At 45.2% G+C, this 17437-nt stretch overlaps 2 protein-coding genes across 13 annotated transcripts in view; one reads left to right on the top strand and one right to left on the bottom strand.

The window, feature by feature from the left end:
• Positions 1–11841, top strand: part of NPAS3 (neuronal PAS domain protein 3) — an 853648-nt gene extending 841807 nt beyond the window's left edge. For 8 of the 12 annotated variants that reach the window (XM_082384094.1, XM_082384093.1, XM_082384088.1 and 5 more), the window contains 3 exons: positions 2222–2369; positions 5785–5909; positions 7764–11841. In XM_082384094.1, coding sequence (XP_082240220.1) covers positions 2222–2369; positions 5785–5909; positions 7764–9130 — 1640 coding nt within the window. In that variant the 3' untranslated portion in view covers positions 9131–11841. The remainder of the gene's footprint in view (positions 1–2221; positions 2370–5784; positions 5910–7763) is intronic. The other 4 variants (XM_082384096.1, XM_082384095.1, XM_082384092.1 and 1 more) reach the window with 1 other exon arrangement.
• Positions 1–17437, bottom strand: part of LOC309625107 (uncharacterized protein) — a 758084-nt gene that overhangs the window by 172721 nt on the left and 567926 nt on the right. The gene's annotated exons all lie outside the window — the stretch shown is intronic.

Here is a 17437-nt window from a genome sequence, read left to right as displayed (position 1 = left end):
GTTGAGAGGATTTGAATAAAAGCACATCTTGTTGCATGCAACAATGGTTTGACAGAAGTGCTGTATGGCAGAGTCAGTATTTTACTGCTTTCAGCTTCACTACCCAGTTTTGGAGCCGGGGAAGCCATGCATGCCGAATGGCAGAACTTACAATCGCCTACAAAAGCAGAGTACAGTCCTACCTGTGGAGCTTCACCACGAAGAGAAGGTGACAGTTCCGGGTTTTAAAAATACCTTAAACTGTAGAATAGTTTCTGAATAGAACTCGCCGCTCTTTGAAGCACTCATCAGAGCAAGGCTTTTTCAAGCAACTGTTAAGACATAAGTATTAAATTTTACAACCATCCATTTCGTGTATTGTGAGACAAAAAAAGAGAGAATGGGAGAAAAGCGTTGAAGTTTATATGTTTATGGATAAAATATATGGAGGTTTGATTTTTGACCACTTTCAGAGCTAGGAAGAGTGGCTCAGACATGATGGGAAGAGCTTCTACAGCCTTAAACACAGCTCTTTTCCAAAGTGACTTCCCTTTACCCATCCACCCCCCCAAAAAAAAAAAATCAAAATGTACTTCATGAAACTATTGTATATGAAGCACTTATTAGCCATAATTAAATGGACAATATGAATTTACTACGTCTTTAGGACTCTGGCTTGTTCTGGTTTAGAGCAAGATGATTAATGCAAATACATATTACTTGAGATAACCATTTAGCAGCTAATTTAGCCAAATTTATTACAGCAGTTAGAGGTTTTTCATTTTAGCAGACGGAGACAAGGACGTGCCAAAAGTGGGCAGCGTGGACGAGTGCACACTGCCCTCTAGTGGCCGGCCAGCTGGCGCGCTGTTGGGGGGGGTGTAGTCTCTGCAATTCGTATCCAAGCGATAACAGCGGGTTGTGCACGTTTCCGGCATCCTTTTAAACCCTTCCCATCCATAGCACTTTATTTCAGGGGCTGATTTACTGCACTCTTCCCCCTTTTACTAGCTCAAGCGTACCCAGATACAAATCAAATCCATTTCAACTTGGCAAGATTTTGGTTAAAGTATCATTTTTAACATCTGCATTTTAAAGCTCTCTTTCCGTGGATATTTAATGGCACCGTTTCACATTACTGATTGTTTTTACTTGTTCCTTCATTTGGGGCCATATTTCAGAGTCTGTGTGGAGCTGTCACTCTGTTTGGCTCTAGCCAAGTCAAACCTGTGCTTGCCTTAGGCCAGTGTTTCTCTCTGACTTGGTGAGGGAATGTATTTTGTTCCAACGTTCAGCAAATTTCTCACCAGAATCTCCCCTGCCTGACCCATGTAGATTTAGTTCATACTATAAATTCTGTTCGACAAGATCAAAAGGAACCGATACATAAGGACACGGGTTGATACTGCTCGCGCTGAGGTGAAATGATCAAAGACAGAGGGGGAAAGCATCTTTGGAACCATTCAGATATCCAGAATCGCAAAGAGGGCTACCTTGAAGCTATGAATAAATCACATCCAAATTTGCCTTTGTTCCCATCTGACGTCAAACCCATTGACAATATCCACACCGCATTAGGTGTTCTGTGAGCCAAAAAGATTTTGTAGTCCTGTTATCCTTCCTTTCACACCATGACTGCCCAAAATGGAGTAAAGTCTTGCTATAAACGCTAGTAACCCTAGCTCCGGAGCAGCTGCTCCACTGAATTGGTGATTTCATTTGTCCTACTAATGGCATTCTACATTAAGCATACAGAGGGGCACCCCTGGCTTGGTGCGGGACCTCCCCTTTCTTCTTTTTTAAAAAATTTATTTATTTTTGGCCGCGTTGGGTCTTCATTGTTGCCCGCGGGCTTTCTCTAGTTACGGCGAGCGGGGGCTACTCTTCGTTACGGCGCGTGGGCTTCTCATTGCGGTGGCTTCTCTTGTTGTGGAGCACGGGCTGTAAGTGTGCGGGCTTCAGTAGTTGTGGCACGCGGGCTCAGTAGTTGTGGCTCGCAGGCTCTAGAGCGTAGGCTCAGTAGTTGTGGTGCACAGGCTTAGTTGCTCCGTGGCATGTGGGATCTTCCCGGACCAGGGCTCGAACCCGTGTCCCCCGCACTGGCAGGCGGATTCTTAACCACTGCGCCACCAGGGAAGTCCGGGACCTCCCCTTTCTAAGCTTCAGGTTTTGCAGAGATGATAACCATTTTGTCCCAGTCCTAATATGCAATGCCTTCTATTCTGTTTTGTTTTTTCACCAGTGCTGAATAAGGGCCAGTGTGTGACAAAGTACTATCGTTGGATGCAGAAGAATGGAGGATATATTTGGATACAGTCTAGTGCCACAATAGCTATTAACGCCAAGAACGCAAATGAGAAGAACATCATCTGGGTGAATTATCTTCTGAGGTATATTTTGGAATTCTTTTTCATTTCCATCTCAGTTATAAAACATGCAGCCCAATGGTAAATAGCTGACATGTTGTATTATCTTTTGACAGTATCTGGTGTGGAATTATATGGAAATTCTGCTTTTCTTTCCACAAGATTCAAAGAAATGGGAAAAGTTCAAAGCCATGTCAGTAGGGACTTCGAGGGCAGATTTGCGAAATGTTCAATAGTTCTTGGTCTGCCAACCTTGGGGCAGTTCTGCAGAGGTTGCTTTGGTTTCCCCACAAATGCTCGGGCCAGAAAAAGAACACAGACGTTTGCCTCCAGTGGAAGCATTCAAAAAGCCTCTCCTTCTCCCCCACACGTTCTCATACTCATGCGCTCCAACTCTTGTGAAAATTATGAAAAGAGGATGTGGAAGAAGTGGCAGAGTTCATATTCCTCCTGTATCCCATCTCTTTGAAGTCCTCAGCATATTACGTAGGGTTGGATTCCCCAGACATTCAAGTTTTGGTAAGCAAAGGGAGTCGCTTCGCCAGAATTGAGACAATTTCAGTGTAAAAATGAAGGCAGTCTTCTTTTGCCTGCTCTGTGATCTCAGGCAAGGGTGACCGCTGTTTTAATGCATCCTCAAATTTATATCCATTAATGCAGCCAAGCTCAACAGCCTCCTGAATTCCAGTGTGCAACACCACTCCTCTCTCCGTCCTCATCTGTTTGCTGCCTGTGGATTCAGACTAGCACCAAAGTAACCAAGACGCATAGCCTGGGTGGTCTGCGTCTGGGGACAAGCTTTCTGGGAGGTTCTCCACCAATCCTGCCCTGAAGCTATCCAAATGCTCAGCCTGGCGCCCTCCCACCATTGTCATTCTAGTCTTTGGCTTCTCTTGGCCTAAAGCCACCAGGCGGGGCCCACATGTGGTCTGAGGAGGAAAACTTCCAGTAGGTCTTATGAATGGAAGTTGTTGCCCTTTGACTGATAATCTAGACAGGGAGTACTGAATCCCATTTTTCTTTGAGAGAGAGAGATGCAGACAGCCGTGGCTTATCAGCACGCTGACCCTTCAGAGTGTGTTCGTGTCCGCTGGTGACGACTTGAAGGCATGAATGTGCTTGCTCCCAATAGCATATCAATCAGACACTAATGATTATTGCGCTAGAGAGGGCTTTAATGTGCACCACTTAGAAGAGTCTTCATTCATCTACTTTCTTTTCCCTTTTTTGACCTCTTCTACTCTACATTAATTCTCTCTAAAGGTAAAAGTATGGGTATCGAAGGGGGCTTTCTCCAAAGCCTGCTTTTCATGCAAACTATCCCCTGTGTTTGTGATATGCTCCAGATGGGTTCTGCTATCAGGGAATTCTTTTACTTAGAGGTTTATGGAACAGTGGCTGTATGCAATGCAGAAGGTTATAAAAACTCACATGCCAAAGAGAAGACAGAATAAGGTATTGTGGCACTGACATTCACTGTGCCAAGGAGACCCATTATTATTAAAAATTAGACATTAGTAACAGGGACACCATAGACTGTAGGATGGCCATCCCCCAGGCTGCTGGAGCCTAGGGCACTAAAGTAATCCCTATGGTTGTTCATCTCATTCAGGGAGACTTCTTCCCATCTGGATCTTTCTTACTGCCTCATCAGCCTCATGACTTCCTACTCTGCCCCCAAACAGAGGGAGTGAGGAGGGGTAAGGAGAGGTCAGCTGGTGCTATTTTGGAGCAACACTCTTGGTCTAGCCTAGGATCACATGGTACAAGCTCATGAGCCTTTGGTGCTCCTGGGCCACCTAATTCCATATGGAGAAGAAGGAAGCAGTTTGGGTACCAAAGACCAGCCTTCAGGCTCAAAGAGCATCAATCTCAGGCATGCCAGACGTGTTTCAGCTGACCTGAAGACTCACCCTGGGTTCAATAATAGAAGACTGTGAGTTGGGCAACAAGGGACTTGTGAACCCACATGGCATCTGGACCAAAGGAGACTGACATACATGAGCTTTAGCAGAGGAAGTTCCCCAGGTCTGTCACTCATCAGGATCACTTCTCCAGGCTGGAGGTCTAGGAAGAAGGGCCTTGGCCTGATAGCAACTACTGAAGTTGGCTTTTCTTTCCCACATTCCTGTCCTTTGTTCTTCCCCAAGCAGGATTTTCATGCTCCCTCTTCCTGGCCAGAATCCCTCACTTCTGGGCCCCATCCAGGCTTGCACTTCCCCGTTCTGAAATTACTGTGCCTCCAGTCTTCTTCCTGTACCCTCACAACACCTGGTAGAATTACAGAAACTGCGTAAGGGCTAAGGCTACCTTCCCAGCATCTGGCTCATCTGATCATCCAGAGAAAGCTCTGCTGCTGACGCTAATTCACACTAGGGAGTAAAGGCCTGATAATTCATCTTAGTGAATTAACCCCCCTGGGACATTTGCAGTTTTAGTGTAGTTACTGAAACAGTGACTCTTTGATACAGGAATTTCACTAGAAATTAGCTAGTGAGTCATAGAGACCTATGAAAGGTCTCTGGCTGACTGGCCACGATAGAAGGACAGAAGAGGCATTTTCCATTTGGAGGCAAGAGACTTTCCTAATGCCTTCAGAGTATGCAGCTGGTACTGCTCATACGCTGGGCTGGCCTTCGAGTGGCGTTTCTAGAAGGTCGCTGACTGACCGAACACACACTCCCTTTTCCAGAGGAGGCTTGTTTCTGAATTAAAAATAGAACAAAAATTAAGCACTTTTGTGCAAATGGGGTTAGCTTCATTCTTTCACACTGGGACTCTCCCCACTGCAATCAGATTTCCAGCTAACAAGCCACAGGTGTACACCCCACGAGCAGATGAAAATGTGATTGTAATGGGTGTGTTGACAGTTCAGTAGCCATAATCCACGCAGCCCAAGGTGCACCTGTGCATCTGTCAGATCGTTAGGTGCTGAGGGCTCTGCCCCCCAACTCCCCGCCCCCACTAGCCTTAGAGCCATCTGAACAGCTGAGAACTCCATCAAGGAGCCAAGACAAGGGTACTGAAGCAATGGACTCATTAGGAGCCCAGGAGAGGCAGGGCACACGGGGAGGCAGGGGAATGAATTGTTGAGGGTGCTTCTCTCATCCTCCCTTACCCCAGGTGTGGTACTGGGAGGAATGTCAAGCAGCCCAGTTCCCTGGCCCCCAGTGGTACCTGATTATTTGAAAGCTTTTTGGTGGCTTTCATGTAGCATTTGGGTATTCAGTCATTGTGGCAAAGTGCACCTGTTCCCCAGAGCATGCAATCCAAGCTTCTGTAAAAGTCCCATGATGAGCTGAGAAATGATTTCATGCTTAGTCTTTCAAACCCTCTAAACTCCAAAAGTTTGGGGCAAGGAAGTGGGAAGAAGATGGTCAAAAGCAGCCTATCCAGAATGGGTGTCTGCACTCCTGATGAACACCTCCCTCCTCCACAGCAACCCCGAGTACAAGGACACGCCAATGGACATCGCACAGCTTCCCCACCTGCCGGAGAAAACTTCGGAATCCTCAGAGACCTCCGACTCTGAGTCAGACTCTAAAGACACCTCAGGTATTACAGGTATTACGACTTCTCCGTGTTCTGCAGTTATGGCTTGCCTTTCCAAACTTGAGGGGTGGGCAACGGCCAAAGGAGTGTCATCTGAACGAAGCAACTGGTCAAAGTTTATATAGGGATATGTGTCACATCAAGTTATTACTGAGTCCTTCTCAACACATATATGTATATATACTTATATACCACTACATACAGATGTACACTCTAATAAGTGTGTGCACATATATACAATACATACATTTATGTATGTGGTGTTATATAAATATATACATGCATCTAAATACGTATAAATATATACATACATGCATGTTGTGGTATGTATTCATACACGTAGGTATATTATGGTATATAAATATATATACACAAATATACAGAGAGATTGATTGATTTAGCCGTCACTTAATGTCAGCCCTCTATACAGAAGAAGCCCGGCCCTAACCCCATAGCTAGCTCCAACCTCTTTACCAGAAGCAGACAGCAGGGCTATCTCTGTTGCTCCAAGACAGACCGTGACTTTGAGCCCCAAATAGTCACATCCTCACCAAGCTGGGATTGAACCTCTAAAGTGGGATACTTAATGGCATCGGTAAATGACTCTTTCTGGGTGCCGTCTGTTATTCATTTTCTGCATCTATGCTGAACAAATCCATGCTTTCCCAGTCCTAGTTATTTTGGGAAGCAAACTTTGAGTAGTTCCTTGGAGCACAGGAAAGCTAATATAAAAACTGACTCTTCCTCCATTTCCCAGTCCCCTTCCACAGACACACATAGATGCAAGGGGCACATAGCTCATAGAATTTACGGCTGCAAAAAATCCTAAGCCTCTCCTAACCCAACCTTTTCTGCTAAACAAATGAAGGCCAGAGTAGTTACATGATTTGCCCAAGGTGCTCTCCGAAAGCAGAGCCATAAAATCAGCATCATCCCTAAAGGTTCTGAGGTTCTATGACTGAGAAAATCTATCCTCCCTAAAATGTGCCAGATGACTAGGGCACACCGGCCACAAACCCCATCCTTAGGGGACATGCTCTTGTACCGTATTCCCTCTACTCCAGACACAGCTTCAGGGAGGCGGAAGCAGGTGAGGAGGATCTTGATTGATTTCCTGTAAATTGCATTCATTCGAGAAAGTTCTTCACTAGGGCAGAGTTCTAGAACAGACAATCTCTGCTCCTTATTTATATAGTATATAGCAGTGAACAAAAAAGACAAAAATTCCCTGCCCTGTGGAACTTATATTCCGGTTGGGGGAAGAGACAGAAGTAAATAAAAATAAAACATACAATGAATCAGATGGCGTTCAGTGCTCTAGAGAAAAATAACTTTAGGAATAGAGAGTATGGTTTTCAATAATGAGCAAATATTTACCAGGGGAAGGTGCAGACCTCTTTGGAAATCACCTTGCAAATCATCATTTTTCTGTGTCACTACCACCTTATTCCCGGTTATTTACTCTGAGTCCGTCAGTATTTTCGCAGAACATCTCAAATGTTAACGTGCCTAAGAATCACCTGGGGATCCTGTTCAAATGAAGAATCTGATTCAGTAGGTCTGGGTGGAAGCCTGGGATTCTGCATTTGTAGCAAGCCTCCAGGTGATGCCAATGCTGCGGGTGGGTCCGGGGACCACACTTCTGAGTCAGGGTCCCTCTAATCTAGGTCCTCAAGAGAGGGAAAGCCCAGGCTTTAAGTAACCGAGGCAGTGGAGCAGCTCAGGATAAGGCAAGACCCCCCCCCCACCTCCGCCCTCCCCTCCCCCACCCCCGCAGGTGAGAGGTGGGTCTTGCCCCGCTAACCCGTTGTCTCCTGTGTCTCCTCTCCCCGCCCCCTACCCCCCGCGGCCGCCGGCCCTACGCAGAGGACAACGAGAACTCCAAGTCCGACGAGAAGGGGAACCAGTCCGAGAACAGCGAAGACCCGGAGCCCGACCGCAAGAAGTCGGGCAACACGTGCGACAACGACATGAACTGCAACGACGACGGCCACAGCTCCAGCAACCCGGACAGCCGCGACAGCGACGACAGCTTCGAGCACTCGGACTTTGAGAACCCCAAGGCGGCCGAGGACGGCGGCGGCTTCGGCGCGCTGGGCCCCATGCAGATCAAGGTCGAGCGCTACGTGGAGAGCGAGTCGGACCTGCGGCTGCAGAACTGCGAGTCGCTGTCGTCGGACAGCGCCAAGGACTCGGACAGCGCGGGCGAGGCGGGCGCGCAGGCCTCCAGCAAGCACCAGAAGCGCAAGAAGAGGCGGAAACGGCAGAAGGGCGGCAGCGCCAGCCGCCGGCGCCTGTCCAGCGCGTCGAGCCCCGGCGGCCTGGACGCGGGCCTGGTGGAGCCCCCGCGGCTGCTGTCCTCCCCCAACAGTGCCTCGGTGCTCAAGATCAAGACGGAGATCGCGGAACCCATCAACTTCGACAACGACAGCAGCATCTGGAACTACCCGCCCAACCGGGAGATCTCCCGGAACGAGTCGCCCTACAGCATGACCAAGCCCCCCAGCTCCGAGCACTTCCCGTCCCCGCCGGGCGGCGCAGGCGGCGGGGGGCTGCACGTGGCCATCCCCGACTCGGTCCTCACTCCGCCCGGTGCCGACGGCACGGCCGCCGCCGCCGCCGCCCGCAAGACTCAGTTCGGCACCTCGGCCCCCGCGGCCTTGGCCCCCGTCGCCTCCGACCCGCTGTCGCCCCCGCTCTCGGCGTCCCCGCGGGACAAGCACCCCGGGGGCGGAAGCAGCAGCGGCGGCGGCGGGAGCGGCCCCGGAGCGTCCAACTCCTTGCTGTACACTGGGGACCTGGAGGCGCTGCAGAGGTTGCAGGCGGGCAACGTCGTGCTGCCGCTGGTGCACAGGGTGACCGGGACCCTGGCGGCCACCAGCACGGCCGCGCAGAGGGTCTACACCACGGGCACCATCCGCTACGCGCCCGCCGAGGTGACCCTGGCCATGCAGGGCAACCTGCTGCCCAACGCGCACGCTGTTAACTTCGTGGACGTTAACAGCCCGGGCTTCGGCCTTGACCCCAAGACGCCCATGGAGATGCTCTACCACCACGTGCACCGGCTCAACATGTCGGGACCGTTTGGCGGCGCCGTGAGCGCGGCCAGCCTGACGCAGATGTCCGCCGGCAACGTGTTCACCACGGCCGAGGGACTCTTCTCCACGCTGCCCTTCCCCGTCTACAGCAACGGCATCCACGCGGCACAGACTCTGGAGCGCAAGGAGGACTGAGCACCGCCCAGCGCGGCCCGGGGCTCTGCCCGGAGGCATCGTCGGCGTTTTCGTTTAGACCTTTGATTCTAGCACTTTGAATTCGAGCAGGTCAGCATCTTCTCTCGCCACGACGGTCCCCGTTCCATCCCCTCTTTCTTTCACTGGACTCATTCTTTCCTGTAAAGATATGTTTATTTTTGGCCTTCAGAGGGTCAGACGACCAGTTGCCTGCCATTTTGTCTTCTTCCGAGATGTGTGTTGGGTTGTTTTGCTTTCCTTTGCATCTTTATTAAGATGTCTTTAATGTGTATATGCCTCTGCCATAGAATACTCAGTCTTGTGGTCAAGAGATTTCTCAAATGACAACCATTGAGTTTTCTTCGTAAAGATCTTGATATGATCAAGATTGAAAGAGACAAGCATAAACAATGTGCCCTGTTTGACTAAGTCAAATGAAATGGGGTGGTGTTTTTGTTTTTGTTCCTAATTCCTTTGAAAATAGGGGGATAGTATTTTAGAATTTTATGCAGAATTTAATTCTCTTTTTATGGTTAAGATTTTAAGATTTTCTTACTTGCACATAAAAATAATTTGGGTTCTTAAACTTAATTTCTGGCCTGTGACTAGAATGTTTAAAAAAAAAGTTGGACTAAATGTTAATTACTGAAACATTAACTTAATTTCTAAAACCATGGTGCTATCATTTATTAATCTGTAATGTCTTCATACAAAATGCAGCTCCTGGGCTGGGTTTTGAAAAAAATGTGTTCTGTCCTGGTCTGGAGTCCATTGCTGCAGTCTCCTTGGTTAGTTAAGACAAAGCCCTCATTAATGTTTGCTGCAGGACTTAAAATTTTTTACCTCCCAACTAACATAGCCTCACATTAAATTTAATGGGTCAGGAAAGCCCTTTTTAAAAGGGCTTTTGGAAAACTCAATCAAACTGATTTGAGGAGCAGTTTAGGTACATACTGCCTTTTGTTGAGCTTTCTTTCTTTCCTTTTCTCAGTCTAACTGAGGCTAATTTTTGCAACTTCAATAACACTTTGGAGTAAAAGAAGGAAAAAAATATTTAACGTTTTTGATTTTTTCATTTCTTGCTAAAAAAAAAAAAAAAAGGAAGGTTGTATTTTGGGGGACTGATTTGGTGGATTTTTTTTTCCCTTCGGTTCTTTTATTTCTAGGTTGGAACCAGTAAGGTTTAAAACTAAAGAATGGGTTAAAATAAGCTTCAAACAGATAACTGCAACTGAAAACTGCACATTAAGTTTAAAAAAAAAAAAAAGAAAAAAAAAAGAAAAAGAAAAAGAAAAAAATATCCTATTTTGTCTTTGTTGCCAGAAATCAGTGTAGTGTCAAACACTCCAAATGACTGTCAAGTATAAATTCTTCTTCCACTCCATTTTTGGCAGCTGTTTGTTAAGGCATCTAATAACAGATGTGAGAACTGTAATGTGTGCACTGTATATGTGTCCTTGGCTGTCAGTCCATTGCAGTTTCAATGTGTGTTTCTATATGCAGTATATACTAAGCTAATGTAGTTGTTTTGTCCTTTGTCTTCTCTGTGCTCTATCTCTAGTACAGTCCCATTCCTGCAGTCCTAGTGAATCAGTGATTCTTGGGGGTTAGTGATTTTTGTGTGGTGGCCTTCCTCTGTAACGTCACCCTATGCTGCTTCTACTGTCTGTGAATCTTCCATTTCACTTTTTAAGATTTCTGCTGTTGCTTTGCTGGTGTATATTCTCCTGACCTCTCCCCTTTCTCTCTCCCTCTCGCGCCCTCTCTCTCTCTCTCTCTCCCTCTCTCTCTCTCTCTCATCTCCCTTTTTCCTGCCTCATCTCCCCCCCACCCCAACTTCTCCAAAATCTTTTTCATTCTCAGAGATAAAAAAACTCTTAACTAGCTCAAGGTTAATGGAGCCATTTTTCCCATAATGGAATTCTGGGTACGACTCTTTCTTCTGGAGTGCCACACAAAGCACTGAAGAATAATGCTCAGATATATGAAATAAATTGATGCCATATAGCCTCAGTTGTTAACATTCCCAGAGTCCCTTGTGTTCTACCTATAAGCGGTGGGTGCTTTGCTTTGGTTTCCTTCCAGGTTGGCTGATGGAGCAATATATAAAGCAACTTACCAGTGAGACAGAAAATTATTTCAAAGGTCAACCAACATTTTTTAAAAACAAAAGGGGAGCGGGGGGTATGGACTATAGAATTGTCGTATATATTTGTTTATGTGTGCAATGCTAATATAGTAACTCAGCTGTCCTTTGAATATCACTGTGTTGAGTGGATTCCTCCAGGCCCTTTGATTCCATGAGTTGGGCCCAAACCACTGTGGAATAGTGACAAGAAGTTTAATGCCACAAATTCTAATAGTGAGCACTTACTTGAAGGATTTGAGTAGGTTTAGGAAGTGAAGAAGGCCAATCACGAAATTTAAAGAGTAATTGTGGAAGCTCTACTCTAGCTATTGAACAATCAAAGGAACACACCTATCAGCTACAGAGAACAGCTAGACAGCTGTTTTTTTTTTCCTTTTATAAATGTTTCTGTGTTGTGTCAAAATGATTTCTGGTGATTTAAACTAACAGATAATCACAGCTGCTGTCTAAATCCATAGTGTTAAAATTACAAAGTGAAAAAAAAAATACTTCATTACCTGTGAAGACTGTGTCTGTGTTTTTAACTATTTCTTGTACAAATATATGAAAACTTTTATGAGGAGACTGGTGCCAAGTAGCTGAATAATGGGGAAAGGGATATTCTGTTCGTAAAACTCTTAGCAGTGTTACCAACTCTACAATATATATATAAAAAAATTAAAACATTACAAAGCGACAGCTATGGTACATTTGTTTTGTGTGAAGCTAACGGGACCTAACTTCCTGAGTGCCTGGCTTATTTTGAAACATTTTTTTTCATTGACCATTTATAATGCTGCAAATCAGAAATGTACATACTTCATTTACAACAGGGTTCTTTTTATACTTTTGTAGATTCTCATACATGTCACATACATGATTGTCTTTATGTAACTTAATTTTTCATCTGCAGGTGCCATTTTCATAATAAACTTCTCTTGGATTTGTTACTATCTGGCATCATTTCTTTTACATGTAACCATCCTAACTAATGAATGCTGGTAGTATTTGTTTAAGCAGGTACCTTGGTCATTATTCTTGATTTAAACAAAAAAGAAAAAAATTTTTAAAGCATCCATATTTTTGCTAGTTTCGGACAAAATGCGTAGCTTGTATACCGATGAGGCTGACTGACAAGGCACAGATTAAGATGCTAATCCAAATACTACACCAAACGTGCAACCATCCTAGATTTTCAGCTACCCCAACTCATTGTCATATGAGCATTATTATGTACGTTATCAAAGCTGAACAACGGGCCTGCGACATTAACTACTATGGGAAGTGTGCATTTTTTCTTGATTAATGCCCAGTAAATGATGAGAGTTATCATACATTAATCATTTAAAATGCACTCGATATTTTCATTTATTATGAGCTCTAATGTATAACCAACTGTTCCATTGCTTATATCTTCTCTTTATACTAAATATGTATTTTCTTTCTCCAGATGAGCCAAGTAAGTCATGATTGTGCTGTGTTATTGGGTAGGTCAGCATCCAGCCTGTTCCTTTTTGAGGCAGGTCAGCTGGCCAACTCCAAAACATAAACAAATAAAGAGGGAAAACTGCAGCCGCTCTCTCAAAGTTAAGGATACAGGTGGGTCACCTGTTAAGTCTGTGCTCTCCAGAAAATGAAGACATACGGATGGGTTGAGTGGAAAGAAAAGGCAAACACTTTGTCCAAAAGCTCCCAACTATAGTAAATATCATGTCCTACTTTAAGTCTTTGATGACATTTGCTAATTTGAGGGTACTTGTGGTTAATGGAGGATAGCTTCAGACTGGTGGATGTGGAAATGCAGTTATGGTTGTGGGGTCCTAGATCTCTCCACTAGACCCTTTATGGATCCCTGGAAATAAGTACTTAAAAATTAGAAATAGGAAGAGGGTGACTGAGAATAAAGAACTGGATTCTCTCAACTACTTTGCCAAAATCTATCTTTCCTTTTTGCTCTTGAGAGTCAGAAGAATATTGTAGAGCAATATTGAGAAGCAGACAAATTGATGAAGCTGGAAACGCGGTCCTGAACAGATGACAGTGAGCGTTGAAGCCAGCTTACCCAAGGCACTCTGTCTGAAGGTGTTGATGGACCCGGCTGTTAGCCATGGCTTCCAGAGCTTTGCATGGGGGAGGGTCTACCAAGGCTGAGGGCTCACCCTCTGTTGGCTCGATGACAATGTTGGTTGGCCATAACACTTTAATTCTGGACACCCCTTCACCCTGTGATCTGGAGGTAGTAGCAGCTGGGAGTTGAAAAAGGAAAGCCAGACATGGTGATGGGTGAATTGAAATCCTCATGATATCTGGAGCTTCCGCAATGGAGGTGATAGAAATCCTCGATGCTTACCCAGGCTTAAGCTTCCTTAGCATCAAGTTACCTGTCCTTTATTTGTACCCATCAATGCTAAAATATGTCACTAATTAAATAAAGAACACCTCTTGGCCAAAAAGAGAGGGAGTGAGCTCTGGGCGCAGACCCACTGACAACTGGGCAGCCCTGCCACTTCCCCAGCCCTGGGGCTGCCAGCCAAACCAGAACCCTGAGCTCCTCAGAGGCACAGGACCTCTCCCTTGCCAGTCTGGCAGCAAGTCACTTTGTTAAGGCTTCAGTTTGCAGGTGATGGATAGAACAGGGATCTAAGGCCAGCCCTCTGCATCTCTTCTCCTTCCCAGCTGATTCTGACACTTATCCATTTGGCAATGAGGAACAACAATGGCAGCAAACCTTTAAATAAAGTAGCAGGCAGGACAAGAGGGAAGATATGCATTCAGCTGAGCATAAAGAAACTGGTCTTAGTCCTTTTGGACTACAACTCTTACCCATCTTCACCTACCCCTAGGCAAAGCGTATTTATGTTGAACAACATGCTGAACAATTTGAAATCAACTTGGCCTATGCATTGCATTGAAGGTAAGAGATAATGTATATTTTCAAGCCCAGAAGATAGTCTGTTCAAGCCAAGAAGATTGTTATCCAGGCTCAAAAATTAGAAAGAGTGAAGGACTTGGAAGAAAAGGAAGAATACCTCTGCTAATCCTTCATATCATGTAGTGAAAAAGGCAAACCTTATTCGTGAGCATGAGTCTCAAAGAATGATGACAACGAGCAGGCTTAAGAAACAATTCTGGGATGCTAAGGTAAGCTAACACCCTTAGATGCTTCTGCTTTTCTGTATCTCCTAGGAAACCATTATAAGGGCGGGGGGAGGGGGGGCTGACCTGGTAAACTCGCCACAGGCATAAATCATGGCTTGTTCATCTTCATGTCCCCCCACAGTGCCTAGCTCAATGATTTATGAATAGTCTTGGCTCGGTGAAGATCTACTAAATACTGATGGATGAGGACACTTGGAAAAATGAAAATGAAACATGAATTGTCAAGAGTCAGCGATTCCACAAGAAATGACCATGTGGTTTGGCAGGATGGATTGAGTTTCCACCAAGAAAGGAATGGCAAAATGGATAAAGCAGCAAGTTCATCCATTCCTGCCTTCGCGGGTAGTCCGTATGGCTGGCACAGAGTTGGCCATCGAGAAATGTTGGTTGGAGGATGTGTGTGTGTCCACAATACTATTTATTCTATATTCAGCAATAAGTTAGGTACCACAAATAGAGAAAGGAGGAAGAGGAAACAGCCCAAGCAGTTAGTAACTGGCTTAGAAAAACTTTGACGATGTAGCCCATGGACAGCTAGTCAGATGGAGCTTAGATTCACAAGAAGGTACCATTTAACAGTGTACCCTCACAGATGAGCAGTGAGCTATCTAAACTCAGTCATCATCCAGAGACTCTTAGCAACCGAGAGAGACTCTCTTGTATAGAAATCACATCTCCTTAATTCTAGTGGTGAAGGTCTTTCTAGACCACAGTTGAATTGTTAACATTTTTAGAAGGTGCTGAACTGAAATCTTCCCTCTGGAGTTAAATGGACTAGATCGCAACCCTCTGCCATCTGAGTGGCCTTCAAATATGTGAAGATGGATATCAGAGTTTCGATAAGTCTCTAGGTTAACTGTCACCTGTTCTTTCCATTGTTCCTCCAATGGCATTGTGGCAGGTCCCTTCACCATCCTAGTCACCCTCATCTGGGTGCACCAGAATTTGTCAAGGCCCCAGAATTGGTTTCCTATGGCTGCCTTACTACCACAAACTGTGTGGCTTGAAACACCAGAAATGTATTGTCTCCCAATTCTGGAGACCTGAAGTCTGAATTCAAGGTGCCACAAAGGTGGATTCCCTCTGAAAGGCTCTGATGGAGAGTCTGCTCCTTGCTTCTCTCCTAGCTTCTGGTGGGGAGCAGCAATCCTGGGCATTTCTTGATGCATCATTCTGATCTGTGCCTCTACCAGCACATGGCCATCTTCTCCCTGTGTGTATCTGCATCTTCACATGGAGTTCTCTCTGCTGTGTGTGTCTCTCCTCTTCCAATAAGGACACCAATCATATTGGATTAAGGGCCCACCCTACTCCAGTATGACCTCATCTTAACTAATTACATCTGCAATGACCCTACCCTGAGAAGGAAATGGAACTAAGGTCACATGCTGAGGTATGGGGGGTTAGGACATCAACTCTTTGGAGGACACAATTCAACCCATAATGGCCCCTTTTAAAATGTGGCACCCCGGACCAATCACAGAGCTCCAGGTGTTATCTGGTGCCTGCCTGGGCTAAAAGTCCCATTACATCTTTTGCTCAGGACTCTGAGCTTTTAATTAAAACAGTCTGAACCTGAAGTCACTTTTAGCAGCCAGGCCAAATTGTTATTTCATCTTGAGCCTCTAGTCAACCAGAACACCTTGGTCTTTTCACAAACTTTTGACAAGGTAGGTCTCCCACCTCCTATACATATATAGCCCTCATGTAATGCTGGCATGTGCTTAGGGGAAAAGCAATTTAAGGAAAGAAGTTCACTTGTTCCCTAGGCATGGGAGGTGAGCAAGGGCCTGTCCCTGTGAAAACATTGCTCATTTTCATTGTACTCTACATGCCCTCTGAGACAACTTCGCCCAGCCCTGCTGGAGAGGAGAGACCTGGCCCCAGCATTTATAGAACTCTGAACCCTGGGATAAAAGCACATAATGCATCCATAACAAATTCCCAGTGGGCTACTCTCTTGTAAATAAACTGTGGCAGGGAAAAAACGACCATGAGAAGGAAATTAAAAGAATTAGAGAAACTACGGTATCAGCCATTACAGGAGCAGAAGTGGGGTGAGATGCCAAGACCCCTGAAATGTACGTGTAAAATCATCCACTCAAACGTCAAATAAAAATCATGAGGCCAAACTCATCAACCTTCTGAAAATGAATAGACCTCTTTTTGTCTCCTTTCACGGACTAAAATCAAAGCGATTAGTGTAAGATCGTCTTGTACTTTCCTGGGGACAAAGCACAGTTGTTTTTTGTTCTGTTAGCTTTCTACCGGCAGTCATGAGATACACCAACAGGAGTGACCCAGATAATGTTCCTCTGTTGAAATTTTTCTAGAATAAAATTAATTTCTGTTTTAAAAATAATATATGTGAACTACTAAGACCACTTCAAGAAAAAAAAAAAGGAGCAGAGGGTAAGGTGATGGCTCTTCCTTGTACTGAAGGAGTTCTCAGATTTATAGCGGAAGTGTCAGAAACAGGATGTAATATCCCTGTGACCCTCCTACCTCCCCCCAAACAAAACCATTACACCCTTGATGAATTATTGACTTCAGAGTTTTATCTGTGCCATGAATAATCACAAACTTGGGAGTCTCAGGGCACAGTTCATAAACAAATAATTATATCATAATGATAATTTTTCAGGAATTACAACATCAATCACGGCCATGTTATTATCAAGTACATTTTCTGGTCGCCTCTATTCATCAAACCCTCCTCCCTCTCCACCCTTCCGCACCACACAAGCAAAACTCATCACCAGATTGCCTCTTATTTACACATCACTCAAAGCAGGACAGAGCAGGCACACACAAAATGGGCCAACCCAGCGTTTATGAGAGATGAGTTTTCATTAAGAAAGTTCAAATTAAATGCATTGAGAAAGATGCAGGGGAGAGAATTAATTATTCCAGACTCCCCCAAAGAAGCATCTTTGAAAAGATCTTATTTGGAAGATAAAAACAGACAGAAGGTTTATTCCATTTCAGGCAGTTCTAGTACAAAAAATAAAAAGAGTCTC

This window comes from Balaenoptera borealis (genome assembly GCF_965194805.1).
Source record: "Balaenoptera borealis genome assembly, chromosome: 3".
Classification (NCBI taxonomy): Eukaryota; Metazoa; Chordata; class Mammalia; order Artiodactyla; family Balaenopteridae; genus Balaenoptera; species Balaenoptera borealis.
This window is presented reverse-complemented; position numbering and strand designations above follow the sequence as displayed.